The 17,481-nt window shown below is 36.2% G+C and overlaps 1 protein-coding gene across 1 annotated transcript in view; it reads left to right on the top strand.

Moving 5' to 3' along the window:
- The window catches only part of LOC113099798 (uncharacterized), a 28,676-nt gene extending 21,975 nt beyond the window's left edge, over window positions 1-6,701 (top strand). The window contains exon 5 of the mRNA XM_026264750.1: window positions 6,520-6,701. Coding sequence (XP_026120535.1) covers window positions 6,520-6,701 — 182 coding nt within the window. The remainder of the gene's footprint in view (window positions 1-6,519) is intronic.
- Window positions 6,702-17,481: the final 10,780 nt, after the last annotated feature.

The raw sequence follows: 17,481 nt of genomic DNA, 5'->3' as shown, positions 1-17,481 counted from the left end.
GTACATACGGTATAAGAAAATGAGACGTGAAACATTTGTTGTCATGTGAACATGCATATTCCAAGTCATGACATGATCAACTTTAATGTGCTTTCTAAAAAGTAGTGAAAGGCACAAAAAAACCTAAAGTTCCTCCCTTTTTATGAAAGAGCTTGCCAATGAACACATCATGAACACTGAAAGGTGAAAGTGACATACAGCCAAGTATGGTGACCCATACCCGGAATTCGTGCTCTGCATTTAACCCATCCAAAGTGCACACAACACACACACACACCCCGTGATCACACAACTGGAGCAGTGGGCATCATTTATGCTGCGGCGCCCGGGCAGCAGTTGGGGTTCGGTGCCTTGCTCAAGGGCACCTCAGTTAACAGACCGATTGAGAGTCCAAATGCCTTGGGGACATGGGAGATGTCAGTGATGACAAGATGTCCAAATGAGAACAATGTTGGTTATTCCTTGGGAAGCACATCACATTGCTGCTCCTCAGTTACAATCAGAATGCCCTCGTCAATTTCTTTCACAACATCCTTAATTTCACCAGATGGCCGGGAAAGCAGAAAATATTACATTACTTATTAAATTCATAACAACTGAACACACATATGTACATACACTATTAAAGTTGTGTGTTTTGTTAAGAGCACAGCTACCAATAAATGAAAATTGTCGTTCACTGTCAAGTGGAAGATATTTTGAAAAAATTTTGTAACCAAACATGAAAGCCAAAAAGTAAATGGTGCTCCTCAAGTGTTTTGGTTATAAACATTAAAAATAACTTCCTGTATTAAACTGTCAAAAGCCTGTACAAATTTCTTTGTTCAGCAGAACAAATAAAGTGCATCCATCCATATTAAAAAGTGTCTCACTCGGCTCCGGGGGCTGAATAAAGGCCTCCTGTAGCGAATCCATGTGTTTTTGTAGGAAAAATATCCATATTTAAAACTTTATAAACACTTTTCTCTTACTTCCATGAGAGCCATTCCGGATGGACGAGTCATGCATGCACCGGTGATTAGTGACAAACACGGAAGAGCGGAGGAGAGACAACAATACACCGATCACAAATTAGAAACACAAAATTAGGCTTGCACGTATGATAGTCAGTAGAAGTGAGAAACAAGTGTTTATAATGTTTTAATTATGGTTATTCTTACAAAAACGCATCGATTTGCTACAGGAGGCCTTTATTCAACCCCCAGAACTGTGTGAGGCATGTTTTATGAATGGATGGATGCACTTAATTTGACTATTTTTGGACTGTTAAAAAAAAAAAAAAAAAAACACACCTGCCTACTGCCATTAAATAACTTGGAAGAGCCAGGGCAATTTTTATATAAACTGAGATTGGATTCGTCTGAAAGAAGAACATCACATACACATAGGATGCCTTGAGGATGAGTAAAACATGGGTTAATTTTAATTTTTGGCTGACTAACCCTTTAAGTAAAGTTGCTAATGGCCAATATGCCAGCACCGAACATTTCTCAGGATTCACAACAGCATTCAGCAAAATAATCAAAAACTGTCCATAAACAGGGTTTCTGCTGGTTTTATAAAGATAAATTCAAGACTTTATAAAGACCTTTTAAATGCCAATTAAAGAATTTTCAAGAAATACAACTGAAGGGAAAATGATGTCAAATTTTGTTCTCTAAATTTTGAAGCTGTTTTCCAATGCAAATATCTAAATTTTCGTAAAGGGTTCACGCAGAAAAGAAAAAAATAAAGAAAATTGTAATTTACTAAACCTGAAGTTGTTCTAAACCTGAATGAGTTTCTTTCTGTGACAAGTCCCAGATAGTCTAACACAGTACAAAACCCACAATGTGGTGACTCCGGGTGGGCCTGCCGCCACAGCAGCAAGCAGGCTCCTGATTAGTTAACGCGGCGAAAATTGACACCAAAGTTCAAAATTTTCAACTCGGGCGTCAGACGCAAATTCGCGTCAAATGCATAAGGGCCCTTACATAGTCAACGCATCGGTATGCATACGCGTCCGCAAGGCTACATATCGCTACACTTCGGCCGTCATTATGTGTAATTACATACTGTATTTTTTTTTTACAGTGTACTTCAAATAAAACAAATGTAATTTTTACATTCAATTATTTAGTTCAGGCAAGAATAAAAAAATTCGATATAATTTCTATATTTAATCTTGTACAATTTAAAGTTTGTACTTAAGTATATTTTACTTGGAATTGCTTGTTATTTTTACAAAGATTGTTTAAGTAAAAATCAAAGTCATGATCCTGTTGTTCCCGTCATGCACTTGGGCCATGAATAGTTATTGAGGTAAAATATTTTGCTGTTTTCAATGTATTTATACTATTTTATGGTTGCTTTTGTTGTTAGGTTAAGTAACTTGATGTTTTGTGACATCTGGAGGTTTTTGTTTTTACTCACCTATTCACTGATTGTTACCATCATTGAGTATTGTGTGCCAAGTATTCAGGTCTCTGTATTCATTCAATTAATAAATATATTCAACCATTATCTTAAAAAAAGAATAATGAGTTGTCTGCTTACTTACATATATGCTTGTAAGTGAATCATGCTTTATTGGATTATTATTTTATTATTTTATTGCTATGTTATTTGAGTAAAGTTTAGAGTGACAGTTCAGTATTGTGGGGTGAACTCAAAATAATTAAGTAGAAATTACTCCTCAAACTCTAACTGGCCATGTTCTATTGTTCTAAAGGTATGATCAAATCTGTGTGTACGCACGCTTTATAAATGAGGCCCCAGGTGTGACCATTTGGATGCGAGAATAGCTTCTACAAAGGTTTCTCATCCCCAACACACAGATGTAATCTGTTTGGGGCAGATAAAACAAATGTTTAAGGCCCTTTTGTTCTGTTAGTATTTAAGGGAAAGTTGTAAATCAGTCATTGGGATTTTGTAGTCAGAAAACCCCACACCGCACATATGAGACTCTAAACTTTATTTGATCATTTCACTTGTTAACAAGACTTCAGTTCAAAGAAACAGACAGCATATTCCACGTTTACACGATTTTCTCCTGTTGTAATGAACAGACCAACTATTATTTTGTGAACATAATATAAATGTCAGTGTGAAGGAAACCCAAAAGCAGGATTTAATTGAAAACATTTTTTTATATATTTTTTTGTGACATAGCAAATGTAAAAGCCATTTTTGGGCAAACAAGATGTCTGATAGTAAAACCACATGATAAACTCTGTTTGTATGTTTGACCTTTAGTGTAACTGAATCACAATTTAACATTCAGGCTCAAAATAAACTCAAAGATTACTTATAGGGGTCATAGGATGCTACATGCACTTTTACAAGTTGTCTGAAATGAAATGTGTGTTGGCAGTGTGTGTCAGAGTATGTGAGCGGAGTGGAGCGGCAACAATTTCCCCTCTGCGCTCCAAGCATTCAGTAATCACTCCTCGCTCCAGTGATCAGAAATACTGCTCCGCAGCTAAATTATTTCACTATGCTTCAAAAATCAAAGTCCTGTTCAGAAATTATATTGAACGAAGAATAAATGTATAATACTAGAAAATAGTTTTAACTTGATTTATTGGAACACTACAATTAGCCCAAGTCCATAATAAATGACTGCTTAACTCGCTTCGCTTTCTTGTCTGTGCAACATCTCTCTCTACTATGGCGAAGCTGAGGGTAGTTACTTCAGAAACAGAAAGAATATGCTGACTTTTCAGTTTTTCTTCATTCCTGAATGTAATTCTCAATTCTCAGACTTTCAAAAAAAGCTAGCTCCAGGTGAAATCACCCCGCTCCACTCCTTGCTCTGCTCCCACTCCGTTCCGCTCACATACCCTAAAATTATTTTATTTTTTTAATTAATCTGCTCATATCTTTACTCCTTTCTCAAACTGAGCCGATCTCAGATGCCTGTCTGTGTGACATCACAATAACAGGCCCCTCCCACGATAGTTTGATTGACAGTGGTGTTTCAGCACAGACTGGACTGGCGTCTTACTTTAGACCTGTCCTCAGTGAGCGGTCATCAGTCCAGCATTGTTTCACCGCCGGAGCAGATGTAGACAAGAATGAATCCTAAGCGATTGAGGTGTTCTGTTGTTGGATGTAATAATGAACATAGCAGTCGTCATTTACTCCTGACATCTGAACCACTGAAGACGCAGTGGATTATGTTTGTTTTTGAAGAGAATGCACCTGCAATCTACATAAATGCATCTATGTTTGCGTGAATCATTCTGATCCAGCTTCTCCTACAGAAGAAGTGAGTATAAGGTTTTTTTAATGAATCCCTGCATATTGCCTTTCCTAATAATGTGCTAATTAGCAAGTTTGACGATGAATGCGGCTAAAGTAAACAGTACCTCAGAGAGCAGCTAGAAGAGAGGGGTGGGGTCAGCAGAGCTCATTAACATTTAAAGGAAAGTGGTACTAGACTGTGTTCTCTGAAAATAGCTGTTTTTGACAGAGTAAAAAGCGTGTTGTTTTACACTACCATTGAGAAATTTTAACCAAACTATGTTTAATTAAGACCCTAAAGAATCATATCAACTTGTGAAAAATGGGCATTCCATGAACCCTTTAATGGAAATATAAATTATAAAAAGTAACAATAAATCATATTAGAAAAAGTAATACAGTGTAAAAGTTACTAGTCAATCCACCATTGATTAGTGAGGAAATTAGTTTGTTCATTGTTCTATGCTCAAACATGTACATCACCTCCGTCATTCCAGATTCCTATAAGACGAACACTAAAGTTCAAAGGAGGAAAAACAATGTAAAAACCAACAGGAGTTCAAAATGAATTAATGACAGAAATTTGCTGCAAATACACTATCAGTAATTTACTGTTGCTGTCAGGAACTATAAAAAAAAAAAAAAAACATATCAACACATATTTTTTTTTTTTTTTTTTTTTACTTTTATTGCGTGGTAACCAGGGCCGGATTAAGGTGGGTGCTATTGATGCTGCAGCATTAGGCCCATTCCTGAAATAGGCCCAGATGAAAACAGACAAGAATTTTCCAGAAGCTGAACAGTTTTCATTTGCTATATTATAACCTCAAAATAATTCTTAGAATGAAATTTGGAATCTGACTTTCGGACGCATATATAGCGATACTTATTATACAGTTACTAATATTCTATATTCTTTGCACTGTGATGTTACTGACCTAACTAGGGATGTTCATTTCGGTTATTTTTCCTAACCGACGCAACCGATTATTAACCGTTAACCGACAAGATAATTTTAAATTAGAATTTAGTTAAATTACAAAGGATAAGTGTCTGTGACCCATTACAAATACTAACAAAAAAACATAATAAAGCTAGGCTATATAAATATAACTAATAAATAGGCCTACACCAGAAATATATGTTTACTTAAAACATAAATTAAGAAAATAAAAGAAAACGAGTAGCTGAGTTTCGGTTCATTTTTGTGCTGCGTGAAATGAACCCAGACGGCAGAAAGTGGCATCCTATTTTTCTTTAGGCTTATTTTACAAAAGCACAGAGATTTGTTTTTATTGTGAATGTACACAAATAAAGACAAACTTTTATCTATATATATTATCTTATATTATATATTATATATTATATATTATCTTTATGACTAAAAGAAGTCATTAAAAAAAAATCAAGTGATTGCAGCAGTGCGGCATGCGCATACACAGTTGACAAAGCAGCCTGTTTATCATAATAAAATGCAGTCAGTCTAACATGAAGAGAGAAAAACACACACACACACACACACACTGCTCAGTTTAAATATTAAAATCTGTTCCATTAAGTGTTATCACCTTACCGCCGTGATGTTATGCAAAACATTTAGGCTAGTCTTACGTGGAAATTGGAGCGTGAGTGAAGTAATAGATAATAATTTGGCATTCAAATACATCGCGAATATGGAAACATTTGATTTTGTGTCGAATGAGAGACCCAACGTTGGTTTCAGTTTCGTTTTAGCCTAAATTAATTAGTTTTGGCTTGTCGTTAATATTGCTATAGCTTCTTAATATTGCTATAGCTTCTTATATGTCGTTAATATTGCTTTATCTTCTTATAATTCGTGTTATTTTCTAAATACTGTTAATTAAAAGGATTTGTTGTGGAGTGAGGGGAACTAAAATATCCTAGCTATGTTTACAGTGTTTATTATAATGTTTGTAAACATTTTGTGTCCGCATTAGGTCTATTTCTGAATGAAATAATCTTTTTTTCTCTAAAAAACTTTTTTTATATATACGTGTAGCGTACTTTAACCATGCAGCAAACCTTTTAAAATATTTTGATAATTTACTGAAAATAAATAAATAAATGACTTTTTAAACGTTTATTTGATTATTAATCGGTCAAAATTGGCTAATACAGTTTGCTGCATTTATGCGCACTCAGAAACCGGTGACTGTGAACAAATCAGCAGAGCTTGTCCAAGCTTTTGTCATCGCTAAATCTTTCTCAGACATTTCCAAACGTCGAAATTGGGTTGCGCATCTATCTGTGAATGATGGTGTCCAATGCCTCCAGCGAGCGGAGCTTCTCAAAGTTTGGGAATAGTCAAAGGAGAGCTGCGGTCCTCAATGGGGCAGGAAAGGCTAAGCATGCTGGAGCTTATGAGCATTGAGCATGAGCTGCTGCTGCGCAGCCTTTACTTCACTGACACGATCGAAGAATTTGCGCTTGCTAAATCTCGAAAAACAGCAATATAAGTAAGCAGCACTAGCGCAGTAGTAAGAGTGACAATATGCCCAGGTTAAGTTGATCTGGTTTAAATTTAGTTTCATTTTTCACACTCTAAAAAAAACTGGGTTAAAAACAACCCAATTTGGTTATTATCCCAAGGGCTGGGTAAATATAGGACAGAACCCATCTTGGGTTAATTTTACCCAGCAAATTAGGTTATTTAACCCAGCATAAGGGGTTGATTTAACCCAGATAAAGTGTATAAATTTTTACTATATTAGGCTACTAGCTTATTTTTTACTTCATACATTAAATAATGTTTACAGATTAACTTAAATCCTCTAAACTTTTCTAAAATAATCCACACAACCACTCGTTTGCATGTTACCTTCCTTTATTTTCCTTTAATTATCATTTACAGCATTATTTATATTGTTTTTATTAGGCTATACATATTGCCCATATTTAAACTCGTTTAACAAACAATAAAACTAAAAATGAAACGTTAAACAGAAGTAATTTACATGTTATTAACCAGTCTCTGTTGTTCTATATCCACCGTAACTGCGCTGCGCCGCGCTGGTTCTCGTGCCCGAGCTGGAGTCGTGTTCGGCGGGGAACTGCTCACGCTTGAGGCCGCCCCCCTGCGTTTCACTCATAGCCGAAATATACTGCTATCGCCTTTATAACCTGCCCAAAACCAAACCTGCCCAAAAACAAACAGTAAACAGCTCTGAGGGAATATTTGTATCCTGTATCTTTATGAATAAAATCGTTTATTTTATGCAAAGCATCAGGCTTTTCCTCGACACTCGTTAAAGGTGATTCATACCGCGCGCCTGTATGTTGCTCTGCCTAAAATTTAACGATATTCAGCACAGTAATGATTTTATAGATAAAATAAAATGTATTGAGAGTGAGGAGTCACGTGCCGATTTGGGTTGATTTTGGAGGGGTCTGAGCCGGTCGGCCATGATGGCAGGATACGCTATCGGTTGCCAGGGGCAATGCCTTCCGAACTTCACAGAGGCGCGACTAAACATTTCAGAGATCTTTAATTTTTGCGCATTTATTTTGTCGGCGGAACAGATCGAGACGGATCTACGAATACGAGAAAGAAAAGGAAGAAAGTAAAGCAATGCAAAAACATAAGGCGAAAGAAAGCGGTGTTTGGAGAAGCTCTCGGGCATCCAAAATATCGACCCATACGAGCAGCGGCACAGAGACCTGAACCATTTACCTCCATGCACACATATGGACATTGTGAATTATATTGTTTACGATGTAAGTCACCATGCATTCACGCTGTTAATGGCTTTAATCTAACCAGGACATTTACATCTCGCAATCACACATTTAACTACCCTAGCTAACCCAAAACTGGTTTGTCCACTTTGCAGCCCCCAACACAAAAACCTGGTACAGTATGTGTCATTGGGCTAAAATCAAATTATAACTAAACATACACAGCTTTAGCCTACATCAAAACATGTTGGAAACGTTTGTATACATTGAACATCTTGTTACAATCTAGTGTTTACGAAACAGTCACAGTTAATTACTTTGTCATTTTGGTCAAGAAGTGCATTCTAAATGCAATGTAATTACAATACACTAAAACGCATGTGAATAAACTTACTTTGGCCAGTACAACGCTGTTTTCATCACCTGCTGTAGATGGACCCAGCCACAGCAGAAAGCCTTGTAACTTTCCAAAGACTTGTGGCTTTTTAAACTCCTGCATTGTGTAGTAACTTAAACCAAAAACAATATAATTCCCAATGTCCATATGTGTGCGTGGATGTAAATGGTCCAGGTCTCTGTGCTGCTGCAGGGAGCTCGTATGGGTCGATATTTTGTATGCTTGAGAGCATCTCCAAATACCGCTGTTTTGCGCTTGGTGTAACCTAAAAAAAACTGTATTCCATTATTCCTATGTTTTCCATATGTATCGTGAGAGGTACTGGAGCAGTTTTTAACGCAGCAGTAACATCCAGGCATGGTAAAACAGTGCAGAATTGCGAGAACCTCCTCTACTACCGAGTTAACAACACATGTAAACAATCCTGTTTCGCCGCCTGTGTCCTGCCAACATGGCGGAGACTGTGATATCGAGGGAGGGGCTCTGTGCTATGACGACAACTCCTCATTCTCAATACAAACCTGTATTTTACCGACGAATGCAGCAATTCGATGGCGCTAAGAACTGCTCTCTCCAGAAGAGAAGCAAATCCCTGCGACAAATAACTCAACCGCTGGGTTAAGTCTGACCCAGGATCGGAGTAATACAAAAACTACCCAAACATTGGGTTGTTACATTTGACCCAGGAGCTTTTTGCACTGCAGCATCAGGCCCAATTTGGTCTTAATCTGGCCCTGGTGGTAGTAACCATTTTATAAAAGCAATAAGATATTCAAGGCTCGGGTGTTTGCACTGTAAGAATGTACAGGGATACTTCAGATTTAGACTTGTTAGATGATGTTTTCTCGTTGAATTTGCACTTTTTCCTTTTAATTCAAAGGAATGTATGGGAATAGTGGGGATTAGCAATATGGTGGAGCGTCGCTTCACTTTCATGACGTCATGAGCAATCCAGTTCTTTGTTGCAGATCAGTGGTTAAACCTGAGATTCATAAACATCTTTATGAATATTATTTATGAGTATTATGGGTTACAAGTTTGTGTAATGGAGGGTTCCTTCTCTATTATGCCTTTAGGACTTTAAGAGTGGGTTGCACCAATAAGGATTATGAGTAAATCTAAATTAAATCAAGGTTTATCTAATAATTCTGTTGCACCAAACTTTAAACCTTGTTTAAAACTAAGTAGGTTTACATTTAAACCATCATTTTAATCCTGGATTAATTTTATATTTAATCCTGTTGCTCCATAACTTTAAACTCATATTTAAATCTCAATTAGGGATTAAGAGTGGAGCAGAAAGAATCAGTAGCACTGTTAGCATCAGTTTAGGGGAAAGGAAGCAAAAATGAAACCATAGCAGATAGCCGGGAGAGTGAGAGTGAGTGTCGGTTATGTTGAAAGATGTCATATGGAGGGGTATGTGTTGTGTCAGTACCATGTTGAGGTTAAGAGTGAGGAGGAAGTGATCTGAGGTGTGCAGTGGAGTAACCAGAACATGATCAGTGGAGCAGTGTCGTGTGTAAATAAGCTCCAGTTGGTTGCCCGATATACATATACATCTGAATGTATATTTTGCTTAATATACTCTTTGATGATCCTATAGAATGGATATAGGCCAATATACGAAAAGAACTAAATTGTTTCACAAATACTTATTTACTATTTTGTTAAAGGGCTGATTTATCAGTAATGGACTGATGTTTTTCCTCACTATTTTGTAGCCACTCCCACGAAAACAAAGAATCAGAAAACCATTTCATGTGGCCTGAAAACACCCCAATATTGTAACAGAACTATACAAAATCTTTTAAAATAGGTTTCAGTAGTTGCATTAGACCAAAATACTAGTTTGAACACATCAGGGTCAGAATGTCTCGTTTTTTGACTTCAGAATCAGACCTCAGATTGTTCGCTGGTGTTCTAAAGAAAATGGAGCTCCCCCTGGTCACAAAACATGAAAACACATCTTATTGTTTTAATATGTTAATATTATGCGTGTCAGTGTTATAGATATTTTTGAGTGGATCAAACAGCTTTTTAATACATTAGTCATTTGTAAATATTATTTGCATATTTGTAACATATCTCTCATGTATCTATATCTGAAGCAATCTGTGAAGCTGTTTGTGTGTAATGTAGCGTGAAATGTGTTAAAAAGTAAAGTAGCACATTGGATCTGGAGACTCCATTTGTGCATAGTTTTCAAGTTCGAAAACTATAATAATTACAATTGACAAATGAACATCAATAATAATTATTCTTTTTTTTTTTTTTATCAGTATACTGTGAAGATAAAGTTAATTTATGGGATGATATAATGTTATGTTACTTTTTGTCACTGTAGCCAGAATTAGAATTCTAAATTAGAATTTGAAAGGCAAATTTTTAATGACCGTTCCCTTTTCTCACAGTCAACTTAACAGAACTATCTTCAGCTTTTAGTCAAACAGCAAACTTTAGCATTAACTAAAGGAAGAAAGGGAGTGAACTGTCTATTTCGCAGAAACACCCTGAGCTCACATGAACTGTTTTTACAGTTATTTGCAGCCTGAGTGAAGTGTGAAGTTCTAACCTGATCTTTCTCTCCGGTCATTTTAGTACATTAGTACACAACTGGTACATTGATATTAGCATACTTACTACAGGGTTATGTAAAAGATACTTGAATTTCACTTCTTAATAAAATGATCTTGAAGTATATTTGAAAGTTTACTTTAAGGGTACATCAGAACTCTCAGATTGTCGTCTGTAGTGGATATAGACCAATATACAAAAACAACTAAAATATTTCACTAATGTATTTTCTAATGTGTCTTCATAGCTCCCTAGTGTCCTGATGTGAGATTAATGAGTAAGGGACTGATGTTGACCTCACAGCCACGCTCACCAGAGCAGAGACAACCAGTTTCCTGTGGTCTAAGGGCAAAACACCCCAATACTTTAATTAAACTGTCCAAATCTTTTCAAATAGGGTTCAATAGTTCTATAGGGCCTATGTTTTTGACTTCAGTTTTCTAAAGCAGATGACGAGACAGGAGCGTCCCCTAGTGACGTAACATGAAAACATGTTTTGTTTTATACATCTATGCATGTTTTAATGTCTCGTAAATTCAAATGCAACGTTATTTTACATGAATTAGTAAATATTACGTGACAGGAGACAATGTTTCTCACACTGAACGATGGTCTTGTGTTTGTGTAAGCTTAATTAAGGAATTACTGAACTGTTGCAATAAACTGTTTTGACAGTTAACGTTTAATCTCTCAGTTTTAAGAACGGGTCATGCAGTCTATCCAAGAATTACAGAAGAGTTATTATATATCACATATAGTTTGATGATGATTGACTGAGAACTGAAATATAGCCTTCAGTTACATGAATGCAGTTCTGGAGAATAATTGTGCTGTTGATCTGAATATCAGTGTCATTAACTGCATCACTTTCAGATGATGAAGGATTTTCTGAAGTGATGGCAGAAGCGGGAGGATAAGCTGAAAATGTATTAGATATAGAATATTAGATATAACATAGAACCACAGAATGTGAATAACAGTAAGCAAGATGGCTGCAGTTTCTCAAGTCAATTCCTGTAACCTTCACCCAAAATATTTCACCCATTAAATTTTCTCTGAAGGAACAGAGGGCAAGAATAAGGTTACCCTGAGAGTTGTTTAAAGCATTTCAAATCACCCGAAAACATTAAACAATTTCTGCCACAAGTTGTTCTTGTAGTTTTACTGTTAAATCCATGGGGAATGGTGGTTTGTGTTTATTGAACAATGGTTTCCACATTAGTGGCGTTTGTTCTGAATTCTGCGCTGAATTTCACAGAGATGTTGATTCTGTGGTGAATTCGACTGCTTTCTTCACTGTATCTCCCAGCTCTGTGTATAACGTGTGGCATTATCGAGATCCGCAGGCAGCTCTGGCTCGAGCAGATAAACGGTTTGTGCTGTGTAGCCCAAACGGATACGTTTCGCTTTCGGTTCGTTTGTCCATGTAGCTCTTGTAAATCAGTCACGATGAGATCGCAAGGCTGTTCATTCCATTTTTGGAACTGAGAACCTTTCTTTGACTAAATTCGCGTTACAAAGACGTCACGGGACGCATAGGCACAGAATCTGCGGGAAATCTGCGGCAATTACGAAAATTTACAAGCTTTTGCGAAAATTGCGGAGCTTGCTTGATTTCGCGATAAATTCAGCGATCACACAATAGCAAAATCCTGGAGGGACTGTATTGTAATAATTATTTATTTGTAGGCAGTTAAGACTAGCAAACTGAATTGAGATGTTTTGTCAAATATATTTCATCAATATGTGTTCAATAACTTACTGTGCTTTCAAATCATATTTTAGGGTGGCTGAAGCCAATATGCAAAAAGAGCTCATTTATTTTACTAAGTTTTATTTGCTTTACACAAATCATCTGAGGCAATTGTTAAAGCGCATCATCATCGCCTCCTAGTGTTCTGACGTCAGAATGTCTGATTCTTCAGTAAAGGACTGATGTTGACCTCGCAACACTGTAGCCACGCCCACCAGAGTACAGACGACCAATCAGAACACCGTTCCTTGTGGTCTGAGGGAAAAACACCCTAACAGAACTGTTCAAACTCTTTCATAAGTTTTTAAAGTTGGGCCTGCGTTTTACAGTCTAAAATTCTAGTTTGAACAGAACAAGACACTGGATCCTGTTTTAGTCTTTTGAAGCAGATGACGCTCCTGGAGCGCCTCCTCGTGACTTCTCACATCTGCAATGTTATTGTGCGATGCCAATTTGAAATATGTAGCCTTTATGCCAAGCACGCTGGTTTAAATAAAACATTGTATAATTATTAGTCTAAATAAGTCTTGAGAAGAACTGAACTCTCAGGCTCTCTACTTCACCCTTTCTTAAATTGTGAGGATGGTCCAACTCATTATAAGTAAAATCATTTAAAAAAGCAGAATACCCATAATTCCTTGCACTTGACTAATTTACTTATGTGTGTTTTGTCAAAGCATGGAAAATTAGGAAGCTGTGTAGTTGTTATTAGGAATGAACTGAGATCTAATTAAGGTTTTAATATGTTGTGTTTTAAAGCAATTAATGCTCACTTTACTGCATCTGATGATCATAAAGATGAAGTGCCCATCATAGCTGTTGTGTCATTTATGTATATTATTCATTAAAGTACATATCCTACTGTATACTAAACACACCATGTAGATCATGTGGGACAAAAAAGAAATGTGACAAAGAGTTAACCAATGTACCTGCACATGGCTGACAGACTTCACTGATGTCCAGATGTTGAGTCTGGTTTCTGATGGTGTTTTTATCCTGATATTTTATATAAAATTATATTATGTGCGTATTATCTACAAACTTTTTTGAACCCCAAAATACATGACTGAAGGAAGCATTTTCAGGATGTAAAGAATTACGTAATTGTGTTTATGAGATCAAAACTACTTTATATGAAAATAAACCATGGTTTCACCACATAATAAATAAATAAATAAATGAATAAAAACAGTTACAGTTAAACCACGGCAGCCATAAATTAACCATGGGTTTGCATATCATTGTTCTGTGGTGAAACATGTAAATCAACTGCATAACTTCAGAGTCCCGTAAAACACAAAAGGTCAAAGGAGAAAAACAAACCTGATGTTACATATTCAAATCCTGCAGGAGCTCAAAAATATTAAATGACAGAAATTTGATGCAATTTGTGAAGCTGTTGGTGTGTAATGCAGAGTGAAATATGTTAAAAATATAAGTAGCACATTGGATCTGGAGAATCTATTTAGATTTCAAGTTAGAAAGCTATAATAATTACAATTGACAAATGAAAACGAATAATTAAAAACATGTTAAAATCAGTATACTGTAAAACTAAAGTTAATTTATGGCATGATACAATGTTATGTTACATTTTGTCATTGTAGCCAAAATTATTTAGAATTTGAAATAAAAATGTTTCAATGACCGGAGTGTTTCTACAATCTTTGTTCCCTTTTTCTCACAGTCAAATTAACAGAACTATCTTCAGCTGTTAGTCTCACAGGAAACTCAAGCGCTCTGCAGGAAGTTCAACGGTTTATTTTGGCAGAAACACCCTGAGCTCACATGAACTGTTTTTACAGTTATTTGCAGCCTGAGTGAAGTGTGAAGTTCTAACCTGATCTTTCTCTCCGGTCATTTTAGTACATTAGTACACAACTGGTACATTGATATTAGCATACTTACTACAAGGTTATGTAAAAGATACTTGAATTTCACTTCTTAATAAAATGATCTTGAAGTATATTTGAAAGTTTACTTTAAGGGTACATCAGAACTCTCAGATTGTCGTCTGTAGTGGATATAGACCAATATACAAAAACAACAAAAATATTTCACTAATGTATTTTCTAATGTGTCTTCATAGCTCCCTAGTGTCCTGATGTGAGATTAATGAGTAAGGGACTGATGTTGACCTCACAGCCACGCTCACCAGAGCAGAGACAACCAGTTTCCTGTGGTCTAAGGGCAAAACACCCCAATACTTTAATTAAACTGTCCAAATCTTTTCAAATAGGGTTCAATAGTTCTATAGGGCCTATGTTTTTGACTTCAGTTTTCTAAAGCAGATGACGATACAGGAGCGTCCCCTAGTGACGTAACATGAAAACATGTTTTGTTTTATACATCTATGCATGTTTTAATGTCTCGTAAATTCAAATGTAACGTTATTTTACATGAATTAGTAAATATTACGTGACAGGAGACAATGTTTCTCACACTGAACGATGGTCTTGTGTTTGTGTAAGCTTAATTAAGGAATTACTGAACTGTTGCAATAAACTGTTTTGACAGTTAACGTTTAATCTCTCAGTTTTAAGAACGGGTCATGCAGTCTATCCAAGAATTACAGAAGAGTTATTATATATCACATATAGTTTGATGATGATTGACTGAGAACTGAAATATAGCCTTCAGTTACATGAATGCAGTTCTGGAGAATAATTGTGCTGTTGATCTGAATATCAGTGTCATTAACTGCATCACTTTCAGATGATGAAGGATTTTCTGAAGTGACGGCAGAAGCGGGAGGATAAGCTGAAAATGTATTAGATATAGAATATTAGATATAACATAGAACCACAGAATGTGAATAACAGTAAGCAAGATGGCTGCAGTTTCTCAAGTCAATTCCTGTAACCTTCACCCAAAATATTTCACTAAATTATTTCACCCATTAACCTTTCTCTGAAGGAACAGAGGGCAAGAATAAGGTTACCCTGAGAGTTGTTTAAAGCATTTCAAATCACCCGAAAACATTAAACAATTTCTGCCACAAGTTGTTCTTGTAGTTTTACTGTTAAATCCATGGGGAATGGTGGTTTGTGTTTATTGAACAATGGTTTCCACATTAGTGGCGTTTGTTCTGAATTCTGCACTGAATTTCACAGAGATGTTGATTCTGTGGTGAATTCGACTGCTTTCTTCACTGTATCTCCCAGCTCTGTGTATAACGTGTGGCATTATCGAGATCCGCAGGCAGCTCTGGCTCGAGCAGATAAACGGTTTGTGCTGTGTAGCCCAAACGGATACGTTTCGCTTTCGGTTCGTTTGTCCATGTAGCTCTTGTAAATCAGTCACGATGAGATCGCAAGGCTGTTCATTCCATTTTTGGAACTGAGAACCTTTCTTTGACTAAATTCGCGTTACAAAGACGTCACGGGACGCATAGGCACAGAATCTGCGGGAAATCTGCGGCAATTACGAAAATTTACAAGCTTTTGCGAAAATTGCGGAGCTTGCTTGATTTCGCGATAAATTCAGCGATCGCACAATAGCAAAATCCTGGAGGGACTGTATTATAATAATTATTTATTTGTAGGCAGTTAAGACTAGCAAACTGAATTGAGATGTTTTGTCAAATATATTTCATCAATATGTGTTCAATAACTTACTGTGCTTTCAAATCATATTTTAGGGTGGCTGAAGCCAATATGCAAAAAGAGCTCATTTATTTTACTAAGTTTTATTTGCTTTACACAAATCATCTGAGGCTTGTTAAAGCGCATCATCATCGCCTCCTAGTGTTCTGACGTCAGAATGTCTGATTCTTCAGTAAAGGACTGATGTTGACCTCGCAACACTGTAGCCACGCCCACCAGAGTACAGACGACCAATCAGAACACCGTTCCTTGTGGTCTGAGGGAAAAACACCCTAACAGAACTATTCAAACTCTTTCATAAGTTTTTAAAGTTGGGCCTGCGTTTTACAGTCTAAAATTCTAGTTTGAACAGAACAAGACACTGGATCCTGTTTTAGTCTTTTGAAGCAGATGACGCTCCTGGAGCGCCTCCTCGTGACTTCTCACATCTGCAATGTTATTGTGCGATGCCAATTTGAAATATGTAGCCTTTATGCCAAGCACGCTGGTTTAAATAAAACATTGTATAATTATTAGTCTAAATAAGTCTTGAGAAGAACTGAACTCTCAGGCTCTCTACTTCACCCTTTCTTAAATTGTGAGGATGGTCCAACTCATTATAAGTAAAATCATTTAAAAAAGCAGAATACCCATAATTCCTTGCACTTGACTAATTTACTTATGTGTGTTTTGTCAAAGCATGGAAAATTAGGAAGCTGTGTAGTTGTTATTAGGAATGAACTGAGCTCTAATTAAGGTTTTAATATGTTGTGTTTTAAAGCAATTATGCTCACTTTACTGCATCTGATGATCATAAAGATGAAGTGCCCATCATAGCTGTTGTGTCATTTATGTATATTATTCATTAAAGTACATATCCTACTGTATACTAAACACACCATGTAGATCATGTGGGACAAAAAAGAAATGTGACAAAGAGTTAACCAATGTACCTGCACATGGCTGACAGACTTCACTGATGTCCAGATGTTGAGTCTGGTTTCTGATGGTGTTTTTATCCTGATATTTTATATAAAATTATATTATGTGCGTATTATCTACAAACTTTTTTGAACCCCAAAATACATGACTGAAGGAAGCATTTTCAGGATGTAAAGAATTACGTAATTGTGTTTATGAGATCAAAACTACTTTATATGAAAATAAACCATGGTTTCACCACATAATAAATAAATAAATAAATGAATAAAAACAGTTACAGTTAAACCATGGCAGCCACAAATTAA

Source organism: Carassius auratus, unplaced genomic scaffold, assembly GCF_003368295.1.
Source record: "Carassius auratus strain Wakin unplaced genomic scaffold, ASM336829v1 scaf_tig00217034, whole genome shotgun sequence".
NCBI lineage: Eukaryota > Metazoa > Chordata > Actinopteri > Cypriniformes > Cyprinidae > Carassius > Carassius auratus.
Note: the sequence above shows the minus strand (reverse complement) of the source record. Positions and strands in the feature narration are given on the sequence as shown.